Source organism: Eschscholzia californica, unplaced genomic scaffold (assembly GCF_041429995.1).
Source record: "Eschscholzia californica isolate CP2 unplaced genomic scaffold, dmEscCali1.0.p SCAF_3, whole genome shotgun sequence".
NCBI classification, from domain to species: Eukaryota; Viridiplantae; Streptophyta; class Magnoliopsida; order Ranunculales; family Papaveraceae; genus Eschscholzia; species Eschscholzia californica.
In genome coordinates this window covers 55,819,499-55,842,688 of record NW_028238420.1, presented here as the reverse complement: position 1 = coordinate 55,842,688, position 23,190 = coordinate 55,819,499, and the positions used below count along the sequence as shown (strand labels likewise).

Here is a 23,190-nt window from a genome sequence, read left to right as displayed (position 1 = left end):
GGTTCCCTTTTTCCGCTATCTTTAACTGTCTGTTACTCTCTATCCTCCATCTCATTTTCTCTCTCTGCCACATCATTTCCAGCACGCCACCTCATTATCTTCTTCGGCGACGCCGGCCGGCGACCTTCAAATATTAAAAAAAAAACAAAACTTTTTTAAAAAATTTCTCTCTCCTCTCTCTCTCTAAAAGCTCCGACGAAGGGGTTTCCCTTCGCCGGAGCTTTTAGAGAGAGATAAAAGAGAGGAATTAAAAAAAATTAGAGAGAGAGGAGAGAAAAAAATATAAAAAGTTTTTTTTAAATATTTGAAGGTTGCTGGCCAGAAAATTGGCCGGCCAGCGACCTTCGCCGGGGAAGATGATGAGGTAGCGTGCTAAAATGATGTGGCAGAGAGAGAAAATGAGATGGAGGATAGAGAGTAACGGAAAGTTAAAGATAATGAAAAAAGGGGGCCATATGAGAATTATTGCTAAAGTAGGGGGTCATATGGGAAGTAACCCGCAGAAGAGAGATATCGACACATAGAGGGAGAGAGATGAGTTAAAGAAAGGGTTATTTCCCATATGGCCCCTACTTTGTGACCAGCTTCCCGCCTGGCCCCCACTTTACGAAAAATACCCATATGGCCCCCTTCCGTTATAACACCGTCACTCTCTCTCCTCCATCTCTTTTTCTCTCTCTGCCATGTCACGCCACATCATCTGTTACGCCACCTCATCACCTTCTCCGGCAAAGGTCGCCGACCAAATTTCCGGCCGGCGACCTTCAAACTAAAAAAAAAAAAAAAATTTCTCTCTCCTCTCTCTCTCACTAAATTTTTTTTTTCTTTCTCCTCTCTCTCTCTAGATCTAGAGAGAGAGAGAGAGGGGGGAAAGAAAAAAAAAATTAGTGAGAGAGAGAGAAAAAAAAACTTTTTTTTTTTTAGTTTGAAGGTCGCCGGCCGGAAATTTGGCCGACCGGCGACCTTTGCCGGAGAAGGTGATGAGGTGGCGTAACAGATGATGTGGCGTGACATGACAGAGAGAGAAAAAGAGATGGAGGAGAGAGAGTGACGGTGTTATAACGGAAGGAGACCATATGGGTATTTTTCGTAAAGTAGGGGGCCAGACGGGAAGCTGGTCACAAAGTAGGGGGCCATTAGGGAAATAACCCTTAAAGAAATAGAGAAATAGAGAGAAAATCGTGTCGAAAAAAACAAGAGAAGGGGCGAGATAGAGAAAGAGAGAAGGAGCATGAGAGAGGGGCAGAGAGAACAAGATTATGGGGCCAAAACATAAATAAGTCAAATTACGGAGTCAAAATAAAATCGTGACGTGTCAAATCTAAAGAGTCAATGATGAGTAACCACGTCAATTAATGTCATAAACCAGCCGCCGTATAGATTTCTTTTTGATTCTCTACAATCCTTCGAGAATGGTAAAACCCAAAATTCCAGGTCATATCATCTTTCCTGTCCAAATTTCAGAGGAAAGAGAGAGAGAGAGAGAGAGAGAGAGGGATAGAATCTTCATCTTTTAGCTTCCCATTTTTATTCATTTTCAAGAAAGTCCTCCATTCTCAAAGAAGAAGAATAAAATCATTAACTCCAGATTCCATTTCTTGAAGTAAGTTTCATTATTTTCTCTATCTTGATTATTTGCTCCTCAGAAAGTTTTAGGTATAATCATTTCATGGATTCAGAAATTAACTCTTATTTTTGGGTCATGGGTTGAGGCTTGTAGGAACATATTAGATTGATAATATGAAAAATTTCGGTTAGTGCCCTCGATTAGATACACTAGGGTTCGAATCTCATTCTTTAAAAAAAAAAAAAAATCAATAATATGATAAAGGTGATTTAGGAACTGACAATTTTGATTTTTTTATTCTTATAATTTTCTCCCTTACCTTGTTGAATTATTTCTTCATGATGTTAATCGTAATTTGGGTTATCAAACTCATTTTGGTTGAGTGGTCACATGTTCAAATCTTAACATTGTTAGAATTTTTTTGGGTTTCGCTTGGTCAAGAGGAATTTTTCCACAATTCGACATCTTTGTTATGCCCGCTCGTGTTCGTTTAAGTACTAAAATACGTACCAATTTTTATTTTCCTTATGAATTTGACAAAATATAAAGTGTGAATATATATGTAGCTATTTATTTTGGTTAAATTCATAAGAACTTCCTTCATGTTTGGGTAACATTTCTATCAGTTTTTTTTTTTTTTTTTTGAATTGTTCAGCGTGTCTCGAACCCTTGACATCTATCAGTTTTAGTCTAAACTAGATTGTTCACTTTTTTATAGGAATTGCTTAAAGGGGATACAAATGGTGGTTAATGGTGAAAATGGGAAGGTCTGTTACTTGATACCAAAAGAAAAGATGGGGTTTATTTCTTTATGTATTCATGTGAATTTGCAATTTTTCCCTCTTGTCATTGGTAGGGAAAGTCCATTGCAACGCTAGTGTGTTGGCTTCTCGGAACTGGGTGTCTTTTTGCGTGGAATAGTATGTTGACAATTGAAGATTACTACGTATTCCTGTTCCCGGTACATGACCTTCTCATTTTTTTCTCGGCTTGTTTTTATGATTTTAGTACATTTAGTAGCTTCATTTGGTAGTTCTGTGTTGTGAATACTGAATGGACCGAATCACTCAATGAGTATGCGATAAAATCATTCCTTCTTAAACCCAATTAGAGGTTATTTATCTATGATATGTATTTTGTATAGTTCAATGCAATGATATTATGTTTCATCTCATCTTAGCAATACTATAATATAATCATTTCTCATTTTGTTGCTTTTTTCATGTAGAAGTATCACCCGACAAGGGTTCTTCCTTTATTCTATCAACCTTGTGCACTTGGAACACTTGCAATCCTAACTTACCATGAGGCAACGGTAAACACAAGAAGAAGGAACTTGATCGGCTATTTCATTTTCTTTGTTAGCTCCTTGTTACTTATAGTTGTAAGTTTTATCCCTTTCTTGTTGAATTGGACTACTCTTGTTAACTTGTACTGGGGCTTCATCCTGATTTCCAATTTCCGGCATATAGTTGGACTTGGCTACATTAGGGAAAGGAGGGATAGGAACATTCGTAGGTATATGTATTGTCGGCAGTGCTTTCGGAATTGCAGATGCCCATGTTCAGGGTGGAATGGTTGGAGACTTGTCCTTAATGTGCCCCGAGTTCATCCAAGTAAGTAGTGTCTCTTAAACATTCTTTAATGTTATTTTGCAGGTTTTTACAACTAAGCTCTCATTGAACTATTTCGGATGATCTTGTTCTTGTTCTTCCTTTTAGCTTGTTTCTTATCTTGTTCATCTTGTTGTTGTAATTTACAGTCTTTCGTAGCCGGCTTAGCTGCATCTGGTGCTCTTACGTCCGCCTTAAGGTTAATTACTAAAGCAGCCTTCAAAAATTCCAAGAATGGTCTTCGAAAGGGAGCTAGTACGTAAATATCTATAATCTGCATGAATATTTAGAAAATTTCTCTTTCACAATAACCATATCTTATAATGTGAAACAAAAGTTTCATGCCTGCTATTCAGAGGTAATGAGTAAATCCAGTATCTTAACAGCCCGGGCTCCGCGAAAAATGAATCTTTAGTCCGAGCCATTTATTTGCTCAGAATGCTCCCCTGATTCAGGACTTGGTCATAGGAGCGTTACATTATTTTATCTATCTACATTATACTGCAGTGATGTTCTTTGGAATCTCCACATTCTTCGAGCTACTATGCCTACTTCTGTACACATTCGTCTTCCCCAAATTGCCAATCGTTAAGTACTACAGATTAAAGGCAGCCGCAGAAGGATCGAAAACGGTTTCAGCTGATCTTGTTGCAGGTGGATTACAAGGAGTAGTCAACAATGAAGTATGTATATTTTTGTACCTAATGATTTTTGTTATGGTTTGAGATATCTATATGCGTTGTTCAACTTCTGCAGGTTGAAGAAGATCCTAAGCGTATAGAGCGCCTAAGCAACAAAGAGTTGTTTCTTCAGAACATGGATTATGCAGCTACCATGTTTCTTATATATGCATTAACAATGTCAATTTTCCCGGGGTTCTTATCCGAAGATACTGGTTCACATAACTTGGGTTCATGGTAGGTGTCATGTACCAAGATTTTAAACGAACCGAAAGGGCTTAGAACATTTGATTTGTTTTTCTTTTCGAAACAAAATCCACCAAAGCTTCCCCGTGACTTCTTTTTGTTGCATTTTCTTGAATTTCTTTTCTACTTCGAAATATTTCAGGTATGCTTTAGTTCTAATAGCGATGTTCAATGTGTGGGATTTAATCGGAAGATACGTCCCTCTTATTAAGTTTTTGAAATTGAAATCAAGAAAAGCTCTCACAATTGCATCTATATCTCGATTACTACTAGTTCCATGTTTCTACTTCACTGCCAAGTATGGAGAGCAAGGTTGGATGATAATGCTCACTTCCTTTTTAGGACTAACAAATGGATATCTCACTGTTTGTGTACTAACTTTGGCTCCTAAAGGATATAAGGTTAGTCAAATTCTGCTATTCTGCAACATTTTGTGACACTTACTTGCTTTGATCTTTTTTTTAGGTTGAACTTTCGACGGTTTTGCAGGGACCAGAGCAAAATGCGCTGGGGAATTTGCTCGTATTTTTTCTTGCTGCGGGTATATTTTCGGGAGTAGCACTGGATTGGTTATGGCTCATTGGTAAAGGGTGGTGAGGTTTTGTCTTCAACATAACATCTAGTAGCTTGTTTTGCAGAGAGAGGAAAAGTGAAAAAAAAAAACACAAATCAGTAAAAATAGTTACCCTTTTCAACCTTTTGAATAGCGTAAAATAGACATAATGAATAACTGTGTCCAAGTATATAGTTGTTCCGTTCAATTCAAAGGGTTTGTTTCATAAAAACTACAAACCTTACTACCTAGAATCAGGCTCTGCTCTGCTGCTTTTCCTCACTAAGAGCATCTCCAATGCAAGACTCAAACTCTAAAACTTAGAGTGTCACATAGAATTTAAACTGTCCAATGTGGTAAGTCGCAATTGAGATTATTTTCCCTAGATACCACCATTGAGATCCTCGATTTAATAAACATATCTAATATAACACTTTAAAAACTTAAAAATTGTTTAAGTGTCATTTACTAGATGAGTGATTTTGTTTTTCATAGTGAGTTGACAACTGAAATCTTCAAGAGACATCTCAAACTAAGACATCTTAAACTTAAATGTTGGCACATTATTTTAAGACCTAAATTGGATCTTGCATTGAGAGAATTATTTTTATAAAGAAACTCAAGAAATATTATGTGGCACTTGAATTTCAATTCGAGACTTAGAATTGGAGATGGTCTAACTAATACAAGACCAAAAATTTTGCTTCCTGTAATAAAAGTGGCATGCCTTTGAGGATTTGTATAGTGGTCGGTTCACATGAAAGTTGCTTTTACAAAACTCTCGTATTAAATATATCATTTATATTTGATATTCCTTCTTTTAGGGTTGGGTTTGAAAATTAAAAGAATTGGTACATTCCTCGTGTGACCTATACTAAATTGATAGTACTACTTCTTCTAGGGTTGGGTTTGAAAATTAAAAGAACTCAGTACATTTCTCATGTGACCTATACTAAATTAGGTTTAAATGAACAAAAACACCCTGCTGGAATTCTATCTCCCTCACATGTCCCTTACTAAATAGTTAATGGCCCTTGCAACAAAAAAACATAGTTAATGGGACCATCATTCCACACAGTACTTTCAACAAAAAAAAACATTAAAACTTCACCTTCAATCAATGTCCTTAGATGAGAGACAAATCAAATTGCAGTTGCCCAAGTTAAATGCGAGAAAGAACAATCCGAATGATGACAATGTTTTTAGGCATGATATTTTATTGACTTAGTCAATTCTTAATACTCCTACTATTCATTATCTATCCATGTTGCATAATAAATGTAATAGTTTTGGGAGTGTCGTGCCACAAAAATTAAAAAACGACCCTTTACTACTCAGTCCAAGCGAAGCGCCGTCCAAAAGTTTTTACGATCACACTACTACAAATTTGATGGATTTTTTCTGGAGCATCTTCTTCTCACTTCCACCACCACAACTTCGGAGCACCACCTCCATTAACGACTACCAACCACCTAATACGCGCTCTCTCTCTCACGCTATCTCTCACATTTTCTCTCTTTCTCTCTCTATGTAGTTATCCATCTCTCTTGCTGTAAATCTCTCACTCTCTCCCTCTCGCTCTCTCTTTCTTTCTCGTTATCTCTCTCTCTAATCTTTCTCGCTCACGGAACCCTAGATCTCGCTTTTTCTCATGGTTTTAGACTTCGTGGTCCGTAGGCCATGAGAGATCTGTGGCTGGTTCACCACGAAATCCTCGAGCAGGGTTTTACCAAAATACCCTCCCCGAAGTCTGGTTCCGGCGACGTGAGCACTTCCCATCGCCGAAACTGTGTGTGTATATGAGAGAAAGTGAGAAAAGGAGATCAACAGAGATAGATAGAGAGAGAGAGAGAGAGAGAGAGAGAGAGAGAGAGGTAGAGAAGGAGATCAACAGAGAGAAAGAGAGGTAGAGAAGGAGATCAACAGAGAGAGAGAGGGGGATAGTAAAACAGAGAGAGCGTGACAGTAAGAGAAAGAGAGATAAAGAGGATGAAATGGAGAAAGAGAGACAGAGACAACGAAAGAGCGATAGGGAAAGACAGTGAGCGAGAGAGAGAGAGGAGATAAAGACTAGGGCAATTCAATTTTTACTTGCAAGGCGTAGCCCAACAATGCAATTCGTGTACAAATTGCACCTCTGGGCAGTAGAAAGTATAGTATTATGAGACTACGATGGTAGAAACTTCCAAATGGTATCGCCTAAGGGTAAAATGGTTAATTGAATATTCAATTAGAAAAACAGATTTCACTATAACAGGGCAAATCCAAAAACAAGGAAAAGCTGAAAAACTTTAGCGAAATGATAAAGTTACAAAAGATTTTGACAAAAGAAAGTTCTCAGATGATGTGGCAGTTGTGGTTTAAAACTTTGACCAAATCTAAGCCGTTGGGAGATGAATATCACAACCGCCACGTCAGTTGGGAACTTTCTTTTGTAAAAATCCTTTGTAACTCTAGCATCTCCCAAAATTAAATGATTTAAATAGTTAGAAAGATTACAAGTACTTCCTTCTAGCTTCATACACCCAAAACTATTACTAAAATGACAAACAGAAATTAAAGGCATGCCATGAATTTACAGTGGAGAAGCGGGGGTGGTGTAGGTAACCAAAAACAAAAGAGGACGAAAATTAATAAAAGACTCAGGTAATTAGGGAAAGAACTAGAATTGTGAAGGACAAAAAGCCTAATAAAATGTTTGAAAAAGATGAAACTACACAAGAAGAGAAAGAAGAAGATGTTTTTTGAAAATGAAGAGAATCAACCGCTAATGGCATGTTTTCTTGATCATGACTACATTTTGATTCTTGTGGGCGACCATTGTACATAATGGCGCGCAATACAGCTGAAACAGTTGGAATATACGCCGTTTTGTTCCTCGCAAGTAGCCATGTCAGCCCCATTAGTTGGCAATCCCTATTGAACATTTTGCTTTCCCTATCCTCTCTTGTTTCATTCTTCTCTCTTCCTTTCAACTGTTTCACCAAAAATTATTTTCTTCATTTCAAAATATAACACTTGAGAAGAAAATCGAAAAAGTGACCCGACTTCACTGGAGTTAAATCAAAAAATACGATTTCACTATCTGTCTACATACAGATATTATTTCAGTTTTTTAAAATCTTAAAAGAGAAGTGGAAGTTGGTAGTAACGATAAATGGTCCGAGAAGACAACACGGTTGACCTTCGTGTCAAAAGTTTAGCCTCCCCTAATTATTTTAGTCAAGTGTTTTTTTTAACATGACATATAACGCCAAATACATGAATCCAATAAACCTAATAACTATCATCATCATAGACATCTTGGACTTTAAAAATTAATATCTTAGACATAAAAGTCATATCAATACAAATAAATTCTACCTCTATCCTGAATAAATCTATGATTTCTGAATTTTCGGAGTAGATGGATAGCCACTTTACTTCAACAAAAAAAAAAAGGGTTAATTCCATTTTGGCCCCCTAAAGATGACCAACTCACCAAAATGGCCCCCTAAAGATGACCAGCTTCTATATTAGCCCCCTTTTAGATTTTTCTGTTAGTTAACTTTAACAGTCAACACAGTCAACATTATTCTTACTCTTTTACCCCTCATTCTAAGGACACATTGGTTCCTGTAATTTTCTTCACTTTTTCATCGGAAATGAGGTTGCCGGCGACTTCCAACCAGCAACTCGTCCGCGACCTTAACCCCATGAAAAGCAAAAAAAAACTTATTCTTCTTCCCCTTCCCCACCAAACAACCACCCCACCATCTTATCTCTTCTTCCTTTCTATCTCTCTTATCATTTTCTTCTTCCTCTCTATATAAAGAAGGTGAGCAAAAGATTTTAAGAGATCAATATAACAAATATCCTCTTATTTCGAAAGATCTCTCCATATATATCTTTCAATCTTAATTCCTACCTTCAAATCTTCAATTTCCTTAAACTTCATGGCGCCCAACTGTTGCGGTGATGGTGGTAACTCAAGTTCATCCCCTGATTTCAGTGGTCGAACCGGTGGTGATGATGGCAATGAAAACTCCAGGTGTGGAATTAATAGCGGCACTGATAAGAACAATCTGTTCACGCTATTTGGTGTTCGAATAGTTGAAGGTTCCGATCCAAATCCGATTAGAAAGTGTGTTACTTTGAGTAATCTCTCAGTTTATACAACTTCATGAATCAAATTCTCATGTTTCCGGCGATTACGCCTCTGATGATGTTGTTCATAATTTCAATGGAATACGTGATTGAAAAAAAATGTATTTTCAGATCTACTTTCTCTCTCTAACTCTTTCTCTCTCTCTACCTCTCTGTCTTTGTGTCAAATTGTTTTGATTTAGGTTTTGCATTGCTTAATTAGGGGTTCAATGGACAAAAGAAAAACAATGATAATTCCTATTAGGGTTAGAGAAAGTGGAAAAAGGAGATTGGAGAGGAAATTCTAAAATTTCATGAAGGCAAGAACACCTACCCAAGTAGCAAGTCACGTTCAAATTTATTTTATCCGGCATAGGAAACTCAATCGGCGACGCCAAAGATGAGAATGTTAGGAAAGATAGAGAGGAAGAAGAGAATGATAAGAGAGATAGAGAGAAAGAAGAAATGAGAAGGTAAGAAGATATAATAAGGTGGGTGGCTGTGTGGTGGGGAAGGGGAAGAAGAATAAGAAAAAAAAATCTTTTTGCATATATTTTTTTTTTTCTGAAGATTAAGGTCGCCGGCGAGTTGTTGGTCCGACGTCGCCGGCGACCTCATTTCCAATGAAGAAGTGAAGAAAATTACAAGGACCAATGTGTCCTTAGAATGAGGGGTAAAAAAGTAAGAATAATGTTGACTGTGTTGACTGTTAAAGTTGACTAACAGAAAAATTTAAAAGGGAGCTAATATAGATAGCCACTTTGCGTCCCACTTAGTTGCCATTTTGGCCATGTGTTGTCAAGCCAAAGTACAAGTATAGTGGTTGATGAGAACTAAATATTTTCAACCCTCATCATCACTTTTTGTGACAATCACTAAGCTCATTAAGCTATATTCTGAAATTACGATAATACCATTACTAATTTTGGACTAATTTTGGACTAATTTACCCTTAATGAGGAAATATGACAGTTTTGCTTCCTCAATTTGAAGATTAAAAACCTAGATAAGATTTTGTTGAAGAAAAAAACGTGAAAACTATCAACTAGTCGGAAAATTTACCTTCTGAAGAGCTCCAAGGCATTTACTGCAACCGGAATATGAAGAATTCCGGCAATTCATTTCTAAGTTCTTCAAATCTTCAGTGGGAGAAGCGTTATTGTGATAACCAGAGATATTAAAACTAGTAGAACAACTTAATGAACTAATTTGATGAAGACGAATTCCGCAGAAACATAGAATCGGATCACAAGTTCCATTTGGTTGAGGAATTTTGATGTTTTTATTCTCAAGTGAATTTTTTAACGAATTAACACATTTTTGTGAATCATCTGGCATCATTGGATCAAGATCTGATAATGAAGTTTTTGAAATCTGAAGAGCTGTTCTTGCGTGAGCAGCGAAAAGCCAAGCGGCTAAAACTGGACAGCATCGACTTCGATCTAGATTGTTATCACAAGCTTCTCTAACGCCTCCGAAAAGCTCAGTTGAAAGATCTAAATGACAAGTTTGTGATTTTGTTTGAACTGGAAATGCAGGAATGGAGTTTGGATTTGAGTAGTTCATCGGGTTTAATGGTTGTTCGTCGGATTTTGTAGGTATTCCGGCGAGAGATGAAGTAAAGATCAGAGAAAAGAAGAGATGGAAGAATATGAAAATGTAACTAGTAGAGATGAGTTTCATATTTGAAATGAAGAGAAAAAGATTTTGAGAGAGAGAGAAAGTGTGATTGATTGGCTACTCAAGTAAAGAAGGAAGAAGAAGTAAAATGTAAATAGAGTGAAGAAGGTAATGCTGATTTTGAGGAATCTTTACTTTTTGTTAAGATATTCTAATTCATCTTTATGAAACTTTTTTCTTTTCTTTCTCTGTTCTTTTAGTATATACTTTGATAAAGAAGAACAAAAAATCGAGAGATTCAGAAGATACTATTTTCATTTATAATAGTGGCTTCTTTTGTTTTATATAGCAGCAGAGAACAGAGTTTTTTTTTTTTTTTTTTTTTTTTTTTTGGAGCAGAGAACAGAGTTCAAGAACAGGGCGTGGGAGGGGTGCGACCTGTCCTGTGGCACCAACCCCTATCGAGGGGTGTAGTTTTAGTAAGGCAGATGCTAGAGTGACTTAGAGGATGACATAATGACGTAGAATTCACTAAAAGACAAGGTTTTTTCAAAGTTTGACAATAATGGGGACTGCTTTTGTTTCCAAATAGTTTACTTATAAACTAAATGTCAACGTACATTATAACGAGTTCTAGTTCATTTGGTGAGATAGTTGGCCACTCACAAAATAGGTTTTGAGTCATTCTATTTACAACATGGAATCAATTTTTGAAAATGTTTATAACCTCAGTTAACGTTATTGTTCTTGGTGGAGGCTCCACGACCCCCTCTCTCCCAAGGCAACGCTATTTATTAAGTTTGAACGTACACCTATACTCTAGAATCTAAATGTTCGGGCGAGCGATGTGAGACTATCACAGTTCACACAAATCTACAAAATTAATATCCAAAATCAATCAAATTATAATCAAAATAAATTTGCACGCAAAAGCTTAAACCTACCGAAATCGATCGTGGAATAATTATATTTCAAGTAGATTCATGACATGACTCATGTTGTAGCTTAGTGGATAAGAGTATTGGTTTTGTGTAAGAAGTCAAGGGTTCGAATTTTCTTCTAAGCATTATTAGAAATTTTATTTACTGTTTCGAATTTGCACTATACTAGGGTCCCAAACTTTAACTTCTTGCTTCCCAAATGTTTGGGCCGACCCTGCTTAGAAATAAGTCAAACAAACTGTTGGGACCACCATTCATTTAAAGATCATCGAATTTGGTGACCCTTTTTACTTAACATTTGTTAAATGGGGCCCTTATAATTTTCTATGAGAGTTAGGCTTCTTATATATTTCTTAACGAAATTAAGTCTTGGTGGCCCCTAAAAATCAGTTGTCTAAAACGACGCTTTGTTCGCTTTGACCCATGGTCACCCCTGGGAAGTTGCACCGAGAAAGTTCTTCCAAACCTCCCTTGTAGATCTCCCTATACTAGCTATCGCCTATCGGGTCGAAAGTGGGAGAATTGACGATTTTGGGGATTCTGAGGGATCATGATATGAGAAAGGCTGTTTGGTATTTTGTCTTGTCCTCCTGCTCCATTCACTCTCCATTTCACTAGTCTTTTCTTTTCTCTTTTTCCTCTTTTTCCTCTTTTTCCTCTTTTTCATATTCTCTCTCTCTATCTCTGTCTCCCCACTTTCACAAACAAATCCACATGATCCCATACTTTTCAGTCTTTCCATACAGTGCAAATCTATCTTTCTTTCATTTCTACACTTTTTTTCTTTTTTGTGATTCTTTTCACCTCGACATTTGCTCAGTGGACTTTGGACTGTCTGCCATTACAACTTTACTGAGAGAAAATTCTGTGAAAAAGATTTACTGAGATTTGCTCTGGATTAATGATGTTATATGTAGAGAGCAGAGAGGAAATTTTGTGAAGAAGTGATGGGAATAATTTTTATTATTACTCCTTGTTTGATGAATAAGACATTTAATGTATTATTATAGATAAACATCGTAAAGGCCTAAGAGCATCTCCAATGTAAAATTTAAAACAAAAAATTTATTAAATTGTATTAAGTTTAAGTCTCAATTGAGATCGTAGATGGTGACACTATTTAGATCGTCAAATCAAAAAGACATCTTCAATGCAACACTTTAAAATTTTAAAATTTATTTTCTTATCATTTACTAGATGATTAGTTTTGTTCATAATGTTTAGTGGGCATTTGAGATCCTCATTGCACTCAAAAGACCCGTGTTGTGACCCCAATATCGTTCTTTACTTGTACAATTTTATATGCGTCTAGGGCTGGAACTCCCTCATTCTTCATGTGAACTACCATCTCCATTTGGCCTATTTCACATTTGCAGACCTTAATACTAATGGAGGAGTCAAAATGAGAAAAATACTAATGGAAGAGTCAAAAAAATGAGAAAAAAATAATATCAGAGCCAGGTTTCGATCCTGGGACCTGTGGGTTATGGGCCCACCACGCTTCCGCTGCGCCACTCTGATGAAGTTTGTTGTAATTTTACATTCACCCGCTTTTCATTCAAATTGAAAAGAATATAAGTGCCATATTTTGTGAGAGAAGTTTTACTCCTTTAGTGAAGTACTATAGGCGCCCTTTATTGCTAAAGTTGAAGTTTATTTAAGTTCTGAAGTGGTTCAACAAAAAAAAAAAAAAAAAAAAGTTCTGAAGTGGAATTAATTTTGGCCAGCGCTTTGGGGAAAGCTAAAAAGTTTCCGGGGTGTGAAGACTTGGTCAAAAATTGGTCAAATTTGTTTGACAATTTTATTTAGGGGAAAGCAAAATAGCTTCTCCACCTCACCTCTCTCTCTCTCCACCTCACTTCTCTCTCTCCACCTCACCTCTTTGTCTTCTCCGATTTGGTCGCCGGCCGGAAAATTTTTCGGCCGGCGACCATTAAAAAAAAAAAAAAAAAAAAAATTTTTTTTTCACTCTCTCTCTCTCTCTAGAAACTCCGGCGAAAGGGTTTCCCTTCGCCGGAGTTCCGGTCTGTTGAAGAACAGACCAGTCCGGTCTGTTCTTCAACAGACCACTTCCGGTCTGTTGAAGAACAAACCAGATCTGGTCTGTTCTTCAACAGGCCAGATCGGTCTGTTGAAGAACAGACCGGGACTCCGGCGAAGGGAAACCCCTTCGCCGGAGTTTAGAGAGAGAGAGAGAGTGAAATTTTTTTTTATTTTTTTTCTTAAGGGTCCATGGGTATATAGACCAAAATTAATTTGATAATAGGTCTATAGACCATTCTTCTTAGATTATGGATTTTTAGTCCTTTTACAAGAAGGGTATAAAGTATGGCTAATTTATTGGGTAATACCAAATGTATCCCAAATCAAAAAACCCCGGGTTTTTAGAATTTACGAGGGTTTTAGGAAACTTTCCCAAAACCCGTGGGCGTGATTTGTGGGGGATCTTTATTCAGCCGAAACAGATTGGATACCAATCTTCATAAAGACACTTTCTCTCTCTCTAAACCTACTTCATTTGGGATTTCAATCGGTTTAATGTACCTTGATTTTAGGATAAATTTAGGAAAAAACGGTTAGATTCTCACGAAAATTTCTCTCTCTTCTATAATCTGTTTAGAAACAAAATCTAAACTTTCCCAAATCAATTTTCTCTCTCTTCTTTACAGATTTAATATGGAGATTTATTAGCCAAAAATATGGAGATTTATTAGAAAAAAAGATAGAAACAAATCATAATTTCTCTCTCCTCTAAACAGATTTGGAAATCAAATTTTCTCTTTCCTATTATCTGAATCAATCTAGGATCAATTTAGCGTGATTTGGGGGTTAATATACAAAACATATATATCACTTTCTCTCACTTAACTTTCAGTTTTGGAAATAGTATATTTTTCTGGGAACATTAAAGCAGCATTTGTTTTCGTTTTTACTCATACATAAATACAAATCGAATACAATTTATGAAACAAATACGTAAATTATGTATTATTTATGACGAATAAACCATCATTAGTCAAGTATACAACGTAATTTATCAAATGTATTTGGGTCTTGTTCAGTAAATTACACATACTTTCTATTACATAACACATAATTTCTTTTACATTACACATCGTTTACATTCTGTTACAAAAAATCGTTTACACTATATTGTCGAAGAGCATATGTAGTCTTGAGCAGGACAAACAACATTTACACTATATTGTCGAAGAGCATATCCAAATGATTTTGCACCACCAGGAAACAAATGACCAACTTCAGTAGCAAATTCCATAAGTAACAACAAAACTGCAAAAAGAAAACATATACATTTGTTAACAAAACAAACAATTTACTAGAAACGACATGTATAATGGAATAAATTATGCATACTGTTTGTTAAACTTCATAATGTGTTAGAAGACAAACATAACGTTAGTTCGAATCACAAGGTCACTGTTATGTGAAAAAATATGTATAATGTGCAATAAATTACATATAATTTTTGGAACATTTATTGTACTATAAACGGCAACTGTTTTGTGAAAAAAGTACGCGTATATACCGCAAAACTGAGTCCGTCAGTGAAGATGAATCTGATCTGAAAAAAACTTCAGTAATGATTAAACGAAAATCTTAAGATACATACCACGAAAATTGAAAGATATAGAACATACCTAGATTCAATAAAACATTAAATATGATATAAAGATCAAAGATTTCATTATTGATATTAAAATTTTAGAGAGAGAGAGAGAAGTTTAGACTTCCATTTCAGATCTATCAAAGATGGAAATATATATTATGAGAAAGATCTACAATTGAATCGTTTTTTCAGAAATAATACATAACAATTTGATACAGTTTAAAAAATTAATTATTAGATCTTAAAAATGAATCTAAATACAAAACAGTAATATCAAATACATGAAAACAAAAACGAAATCTTACAAATGAATGTTCTCATTATGATTTTAGCAAAAATAATTACCTTCAAGAATTGATCTTCGAAAAAGTTTAATGGAGATGAATGTAGAGTTCTGATGTTAATAGTGGTTAAACAACTAGGTTAATGTTCTTGAAAATGAGATATACTATACATATTAGATTTGTTAATATTTCTTTCATTATAATTCTGATTGGAGAGAGAAAGATGGAGACAATTAAGGAAATGATATATACATGATTATTTTGGCAAAATACGTTTACAAAATATATGGAAAGGTTATAATAGGTATTAATAAGGATTAAATATTATAGAGATTTGATATTTCTCTCGAGATGAATACAAATGGACTAGATCTCTTTTATGATGATTAATTTGGTTTTTAAATCCTTTTTAGGATTATAGAGGATTAAATCTCCTATTAGGACCCTATTTTTGGTCTATAGACTCAAAAATTATTTTCTTAATGGTCGCCGGCCGAAAATTTTTCCGGCCGGCGACCAAATCGGAGAAGACAAAGAGGTGAGGTGGAGAGAGAGTGAGGTGAGGTGGAGATAGAGTGAGGTGAGGTGGAGATAGATTGAGGTGAGGTGGAGTGTTTTTTTTTATTTCCCCTTAAAATTTATTTTTCCGGAAAATCTCTAAAATTATACATATTCCCTTTAAAATTTCACACCTCGGAAACTATTTAGCTTTCCCCAAAGCGCTGGCCTTAATTTTTCACATATTCCACGAGATAGTAGAATGTTTTCACATTTATTGGTCTCACTAAGATCTATACAACTACTTGATCGATTCAAACAACATAATTTAAAGTAAAAAAATCATAAATTATTATTTTTCATTTACAGAACAAATATGCGAATAACTTACAGTCAAGAATTTTTTACTAAAAAAGAATTGAAATAATAAGGTACAACCCTGAACAAACAACTATAGCCCCAAATGCCCCCTTAAATGGGTTAATGGATTTACCACCACCATTATTTGAAGAACCCCCACGACCACCACCGGTATATAACACGCCACCACCCGCGCCTCCAGCTCCTCTTGTAGGAGTACTACTAGAACCTCCGCTACCACGACTGCTAGAACCTCCACCTCCACCACGTGAACTACCGCCACTGCTGCTAGAACCGCCACCTCCACGGCTACCTCCACCTCCTATTTTAGTAGACATATGAAGGTGTATGTTTTGTTGATGAGGTTCTACTTTTTGATCAGCTGAACCATATAAAAAGAAGTTTAGTACCAACTCAATAAAAACCAGTAGAAATCATAATTAAGCTTATAATTAGTAAAAATGGACTAATTACCTGAAACCAATGTGGGGGAAGTAGATATTGATGGAGCTGCAAGAAGGTTGAAGACGGAGAAGATAATCAAAATGACAATAAAAGTTGCTCTTCTCATGGTGATTACTAGTTCAGATTCTTTCAGATTAGAATGAAGAAATCAATATTAATTAGAATGAGGGGAAGTACTACCAGACTGCTGGATATAAAGAAAATGTAATTAGTCAATCTTCAAACTTAATATACGTTTTAGAATGAAAAAAATTAGAACAAATCTAAGTCAACTATACGTGTTTTATTTTAAACTTGGGATTATCTGTATTTCTGGTCATGAGGATTCGTGTCCATATGGAATACGTTGTTGACTTCTCTAGGTGGCAAAAGAAATCTCAGAACCGAGGAAACTTCCGCTATAAATATTTGATTTGATTCTGTTTTCGAATCAGAAGTTGACGAATTACGTTTAAGTAATCGAAAAAATGATAAGAAAGCCGAAGTGACCTCCTGTTTGTGTCTCGGCTGGCAGAGAAATGAAACAAAAATCTGATATGGTCGTGAATCCCTCGAGAATTAACTTTTATTAATTCTTGGCCCCGTCAGGCAACAACCTTTGGAGAAACAATTTTTATTTTAAACTCTTCAAAATCGATTTTTATTTTTCATCACCTTTAGAGAGAAAGGAAAGAAATTAAGGTGTGTGTGATACATCTTATTTCCATGGAAGTAAAAGAATTTCCATAGAAATAGGTATTTCCACCGTTTGATACGAAGTATAATTCCATATTTCAATGGCTTTAATTCCCTACGGAATCTATTTCCATGAAATAATCTATTTTAAATTCCTTATTCCCCTCTCGGAATTAGTTTCCATAGAAAACTAAAAAAAATATAAATATTTTAATATATTCAGATACTTGAAACCTAATATTTATCTCCATATATATGTTCAAAATGACATTTTTACGGATAAAATTTAGCAAAATAAACTTTTACTTATACATTGAACAAATGACATTTTTGTCCTTCTTACTAAATACTAACATGTTTACAAAGTTGCCAAAATGACATTTTAACTTTCTATAGCCAAAATTACATTTTTATCTTTTTGTAATATCAAATAGATATTTTACCCCTATGTTGCCAAAGTGACATTTTTACCCTTCATAATATCAAAACGACATTTTTAACCTTATGTGGTCTGAATGACATTCTTACCTTTATCTTGTAAAAATGACATGTCCACACCTTTACATTAAAATGACAATTTTACCCTTTTATATTAGTAAAATCTCTTTTTTATCCATGCATTGTCATTTTGAAAATATAAGGGTAAAAGTGTAATTTTGAAAACATAAAGATGAAAATGTAATTTTGGCAACATAAAAGTAACAATGTCATTTTGACTACATAAAGAGTGAATAAAAGTTCTTAATTGAATATTATATTAGTAGAACAACCAAATAACATAGTTCGTAATTCCGCAGAAGAATAAATGACTACCAAACGAAAGAATTCTTATTTCCATGGAATAAATTATGTGGAAGACTTTCCATTGAACTCTTTCATTTTCATGAAATTATTTTCCTGATATCAAACACAACCTTAGTGGAGTTCGAAGCCATGATTAATTTCATCACCCCAAGAGAAAGAACCACTGTATTTTCTTGTCTTCAGTCATTCTAAATGTGTTTTAATTTGAATTTGTTTGAAGGGAGAACTTTATACGTGGTTTACTATCATTGTCCTGTCGGAATTTATAGTCGTCTGAGGAGGACACGTATATGAATATCAATATCAAATTTTTTTGCTTCATTTTTTTTTTTGCTTCAAATATCGATATCAAACATAACCAAGTAATTGTTGCCAAAAAAGAGGGTTATAGTGCCGTTGTTGCCAAAAAAGAGGGTTATAGTGCCAAATCAAAGCTGTTGATGTTGGTATTGTACGAATTTCGGAACGTAAAATGTGAAGCGGCGTTCTGATAAAAAATCTTCTGTTGCGCAAGAGACTGGCCAGTTTTAGAGTCCAACTCTCATCATTTAGGCCTTCAAAACGGTATTTTTATGATTATTTTTATTTTTCGTCAATACCTTGTTTTTCGGAAATTCTGCAATTTCATTTCTTTAAAAAGTTTTTTTTTTTAGTTAGAAGTTGTTTTGGATCTGGAAATCCTAATAACATATAAAGGGTTGCTCTACAAGTTTTAGACATTCAATTCAATTAATAAATCAACATTTTCTCAATCTTTTGATACTTATCTATGCTTGCGAGTTCAAGCGGACGTTCTAAAACTCAAGCGATTTTTTTTTCGTTGTCTATGTTGGCATTAGAATAAGGTTTCTCCTGGATCAATGGCAAAAGATGGCTAAAAACAAAGCCATTGACAGTGATCGACAGATATATCCTTATAAACAACGATTGATGGGTTAACTCCGCAGATGAATGAGATTTACGAGATGTTGGTTAACAATTTGAATATCAACGCAAATCGTAGGCAAGCAAACATTAACCGAGGATGTCCTAAGGGAATCAATCACCCACACCAAAATGTTAGTAGGCATAGGAGAAGAGCAACAAAAACTCAACAACGTAGTCCCAACACGGAGACTATGATGAGTACAGGGTAAAGGTAGGGGCACCATTACGCAATGAATGTTTATCTTTAGAAGACTTCCTCGATTGTATTAATGAAAGAGATCATTTTTGGTCAGAAGTTCCACATGAGATGATGGTTAACAAAGATACTAGTCATACACTACTAGGTTAGCTATGGCAGTGGGATAATGATTGTACATTTAAAGGAAGAGCCAATACCTTATCCATTTAACCAGAACGGCCACAGTTGTTTCTCAAACATGTGGTGGGAAAAATACAAGAAAATGCAAAGGGTGCCTATAGAATCTTGAAGTTAACTCAGATTGAGGTATCCGGGAGAAATAGTTTAGTTGGGCTTTAGGCCATGGTCTAGTTGGGCTTTAGGCCATAGTCTAGTTGGGCTTTAGGCCATAGTCTAGTTGGGCTTTAGGCCATAGTTTAGTTGTGCTTTAAGCTTGTTCTTGTTAAATTTGGCGGTTATCGTGTTTATCACATCTTTGATGTATCAACGCCATTGTAATGACTATCTTACATCGTAGTTAATTTCCAAAAAAAAAAAAGAAAAATTCCCTTGCGTTGAATATAATTATAAAATGTATGAAAAAGCATTTTGAATGGCCCGACCAGGTCATTGTTGATGGCATGATGACGTCATGTTCACATTTAGCTTTGTCCAGTCATTCGGACTACTTTTTGTCCGGCCTTTCGGACTACTTTTTGTCGGGCAAAAAACCAAGAAGTATTGTTGTTATGCAACTTGGGCTAATAAATGTACATAAGAAAACGACTCCTTTTAACCATTCTCAACCCTTTTATGACTTTTTTCTTTGTATATCAACATTTTTTTTGGAAGAAGATAGAATTGTATTCAGGAATTGCTAAGGTTGCAACTATAAAGGGAAATGGAAAATACTGAAAAAACAAGGAAAATTACATATAAGATACTGCATCCCAATTGAAAATTCAATCCGAGAAAAAGGTAGAAGAGAACCAAGGCTCATTAACGCTCCAATGGGTATGAGTCTGTCTTAAGTCCGGCACTTTGATGGTCGAAACTACTTGGGTAATTACTTGAGACAATGCTTTCATGAATTGGTCAGTTGGGATTGACTGCATCTTTATTATGTGCATGCATGCATTCCATACATTTTCTTAAAGAATTTTCAATCCATTCTCCTGTATATTTGTTTTCTTCTTGGTCTTTTCCTTATTCTCTTCTTTTCTCCTTTATCATTAATTAAAGCATGGTATTATTAGCAATAAAAATGTAGGAGGAATTAATCAGCCTGAAAGCTTTTTCATTAAAAAAATTAGGGTTGCACATAAAAGAAAAGCTTAGTCCATTAATACCATGTATTAATATGATAAACAAGAACTATACAGCAAACTTCTTTTGATATATATATATATATATGGTAAAAATTGTCGCTTAATTAACTAATACAATGAACTATAAAAAAATTGCAACAAATCCCTTAAAAGGCCTTTACATTATCCATACACACCCGATATACTACGAAGTATACGACCAATGCTTACATGAATCCATTTATGTCCAAAATATCAGGAATTTCGAACTTCAATAAGTCACTACAGTAACTATCTCTCTCATCTTCAGTGCTACTATTCACGTACATCGACGAATTCAATGGAGTTTGGCTTGATGAAGGTGTTGAAAGAACTGAAGTAAAACCAAAATCCTGGTTACAGAAGTCATTAGATTGAAAATTCGTATTTTCAGCTAAAGAATTCATTAAGAATTGATCTGATGACCCATAATCTTGATTTAGTTGTTGAGCAAAATTGTCCATCAAATTTGTAGAAAGAACTACATTGTCATTCCAATGATTTTGTTGTGAATTTTGAGAACTGAAGTTGGTTGTGTTTAAACTTGATTCATGTGTATTACATTGAAGTTGCATATTATAAGGAGTAGTATTTGACGTAGTAGACATTGGAGTTTCTTGAACTTGACTATGGAGTTGGTTGGGTTGAAAAGATGAAAAATGGGTTTGCATCATTTGAGGTTTTGGAAGTTGGTTTTCTTGTAAAGTTTGTGGAACAAACTCGGTTTTTTCGTGTTGAGAAGAAATAAGAGTTGTTAGTAAACTCATGAGGTCGGGGTTAACTAGAGACTGAAGCCCAAGTAATCCAGACATGTTGTTTATCAGTTGTTGAGATTGGTTACATAGAGATGAACGAAGAATCGTAGATAAATCAAGAAGATCGAGACGTGGAGTGTGAGTTACTGGGTCAATTCCCATTTTCAAAAGCCTTTTTCTAATGTGGGTATTCCAGTAGTTCTTGATTTCGTTATCAGTTCTTCCAGGCAAGCGAGAAGCAATAGTAGACCACCTAATGATTTGAAAAAACAAAGGAAAAAAAGGTTAATTAATTAATTAATTGTTTTAATAATACAAGTAAAGTATAATTAGTACTTGAGTTTCAAGATTATTGACTTATATTTTCATAGATTAGGTAACTAGTCCAATACAAATGAAAATAACACAAGAACAAATTTTAAAAAAGAGAGAAATTTGATCACTTACTTGTTGCCTAATACACTATGTAGTTGAATTATAGTCTCTTCCTCTTCAAATGAAAATCTTCCTCTCTTGATATCAGGTCGAAGATAATTAGCCCATCGAAGACGACAACTCTTTCCACATCTTTCTAGACCTTAATTAATTGACCAAAAAATAAAATGTTAATTACTCTATAAAAGACTCATATATATGTTTAAGGATTAACAAAAGAGTAGTCATTAAGAAGAAATATATATATACATATATGTACTAACCAGCATTTTTGGGAAGGGTCCTCCAACTACCATGGCCATGCTTTTGGATATAATCAATAAGTTTTTTATCTTCCTCTGGTGTCCATGGTCCTTTCTTTAGTCCACTTTTATCACAACAAGGTGCTCTTCCCATTGTAACTTAATGTACTTAGAGCTCTAGAGAGAGAAAGAGTGTGGAGATGTAGAGAGAGAAAGAGTAAATTACTTGTTAAGAAGAAGAAGAAGAAGAAGGAGAATAGTGTGTTATGTTGGGATAGAGAGTTGGAGTCTATATATATATAGAGAGAGAGAGACAGACAAGGAGAGATGTAAAAAGTCAGAAGGGGGTAAGATTAGACATAAAGAGGAGTCAACGGGATTGGGTACCGGCCAATTTTTAGACAAAACCAACGTGTCACTAATCCTAGGGATCTAAGACGACATCGATTTCTTCAAAATATCTACAGTTAAATACTCCGTATTTATTTTCACCTTGTCGAGGTTCTCTCTTGCTTCGGTTTCTGGATTTATATTAACTGTCGCCATCGTAATTGTAACACGTATATATATTATCCTCTAACTGACGCTATCATGTATGTCACAAATTGCTCTTCACTTTCTCTCTCTAACTTTTTGTATATTTATTCTGCTTCTCTCTCTCTCTCTCATTGTTGTGCATGGCTTCAAATTTTAGTTGAGAGATTCGGCGGCTCGTTCTCAATCTGGCTGGCGGCTAGTTCTTCCGAGGTATTACGTGTCTTGACCTCTATTGGTTGGGTATATTTGATTAATTTGACGAATAAGAAAACGCCACCTGCGAAATAATTTACAATAATAAATGGCAGTCTTTTTTTTTTCTTGATACCGTCCTTTACTGCCCTTTTTGTTTGTATAAGGCCCTCAAATCTGCTTTTATTAGGAAGATGTTTGTGGGAAATATAGGGTTCAATTAGTTGTGTTATCAATTCACCCATAAACTTTCATTTCTTCTTTCCTTAACCAACCTACGTACTTTGAATCGTTTAATGGCTCTTCTAGTCTAATAAACATTAACAATGTCGTTATTTATCAAAATTGTTGTTTTTTGTTGTAGTTGAATTCACAAACTTGTAATTTAATTACCAAAAAACTAACAAGTACTGGTCGAACCGATCATTACCAGCTTAACTTTGGGAGGATTAGTTGTAGGGAAATGGTAAGTGTACAAAGAATTTTTGACAAAATCTTTAACTTGATGAGTTACATGGT

At 35.1% G+C, this 23,190-nt stretch overlaps 3 protein-coding genes and 1 non-coding gene across 4 annotated transcripts; 1 reads left to right on the top strand and 3 right to left on the bottom strand.

Moving 5' to 3' along the window:
• The first annotated feature begins 1,390 nt into the window (after window positions 1-1,390).
• LOC147552114 (equilibrative nucleotide transporter 3-like) lies at window positions 1,391-4,891 on the top strand. Its single transcript, XM_086671899.1, has 10 exons — window positions 1,391-1,603; window positions 2,286-2,334; window positions 2,424-2,528; window positions 2,796-2,951; window positions 3,040-3,183; window positions 3,330-3,435; window positions 3,688-3,863; window positions 3,937-4,097; window positions 4,249-4,507; window positions 4,596-4,891. The coding sequence occupies exons 2-10, from the start codon at window positions 2,308-2,310 to the stop codon at window positions 4,701-4,703; spliced, it is 1,242 nt and encodes a 413-aa protein (XP_086528025.1). The 5' UTR covers window positions 1,391-1,603; window positions 2,286-2,307; the 3' UTR covers window positions 4,704-4,891.
• Window positions 4,892-6,941: 2,050 nt separating this feature from the next.
• LOC147552113 (putative GPI-anchored protein At4g28100) lies at window positions 6,942-10,716 on the bottom strand. Its single transcript, XM_086672115.1, has 2 exons — window positions 9,847-10,716; window positions 6,942-7,634 (listed from the first exon to the last, which is right to left on the bottom strand). The coding sequence occupies exons 1-2, from the start codon at window positions 10,465-10,467 to the stop codon at window positions 7,302-7,304; spliced, it is 954 nt and encodes a 317-aa protein (XP_086528241.1). The 5' UTR covers window positions 10,468-10,716; the 3' UTR covers window positions 6,942-7,301.
• Window positions 10,717-12,794: 2,078 nt separating this feature from the next.
• On the bottom strand, window positions 12,795-12,866 carry TRNAM-CAU (transfer RNA methionine (anticodon CAU)). Its single transcript has one exon. It is a non-coding gene; the product is annotated as a tRNA-Met (tRNA).
• A 7,693-nt stretch (window positions 12,867-20,559) lies between these two features.
• On the bottom strand, window positions 20,560-22,210 carry LOC147552111 (transcription factor MYB102-like). The gene is made up of 3 exons (XM_086668774.1): window positions 21,964-22,210; window positions 21,713-21,842; window positions 20,560-21,518 (listed from the first exon to the last, which is right to left on the bottom strand). The coding sequence occupies exons 1-3, from the start codon at window positions 22,094-22,096 to the stop codon at window positions 20,699-20,701; spliced, it is 1,083 nt and encodes a 360-aa protein (XP_086524900.1). The 5' UTR covers window positions 22,097-22,210; the 3' UTR covers window positions 20,560-20,698.
• Between the last annotated feature and the right edge of the window lie 980 nt (window positions 22,211-23,190).

What these genes read in the sequence shown, in the direction of transcription:
- LOC147552114 (XM_086671899.1), top strand. Translation starts at nt 2,308, where the DNA reads ATGGTGGTTAATGGTGAAAATGGGAAG. An exon ending in GCTCCTTGTTACTTATAGTT is followed by an intron (nt 2,952 to 3,039) that starts GTAAGTTTTATC and finishes TCCGGCATATAG; the next exon opens with TTGGACTTGGCTACATTAGG. An exon ending in TGTGCCCCGAGTTCATCCAA is followed by an intron (nt 3,184 to 3,329) that starts GTAAGTAGTGTC and finishes TGTAATTTACAG; the next exon opens with TCTTTCGTAGCCGGCTTAGC.
- LOC147552111 (XM_086668774.1), bottom strand. Translation starts at nt 22,096, where the DNA reads ATGGGAAGAGCACCTTGTTGTGATAAAAGTGGACTAAAGAAAGGACCA. An exon ending in GACCCTTCCCAAAAATGCTG is followed by an intron (nt 21,843 to 21,963) that starts GTTAGTACATAT and finishes CAATTAATTAAG; the next exon opens with GTCTAGAAAGATGTGGAAAG. An exon ending in CATAGTGTATTAGGCAACAA is followed by an intron (nt 21,519 to 21,712) that starts GTAAGTGATCAA and finishes TCAAATCATTAG; the next exon opens with GTGGTCTACTATTGCTTCTC.
- LOC147552113 (XM_086672115.1), bottom strand. Translation starts at nt 10,467, where the DNA reads ATGAAACTCATCTCTACTAGTTACATTTTCATATTCTTCCATCTCTTC. An exon ending in GCCTTGGAGCTCTTCAGAAG is followed by an intron (nt 7,635 to 9,846) that starts GTAAATTTTCCG and finishes TTGGTGAAACAG; the next exon opens with TTGAAAGGAAGAGAGAAGAA.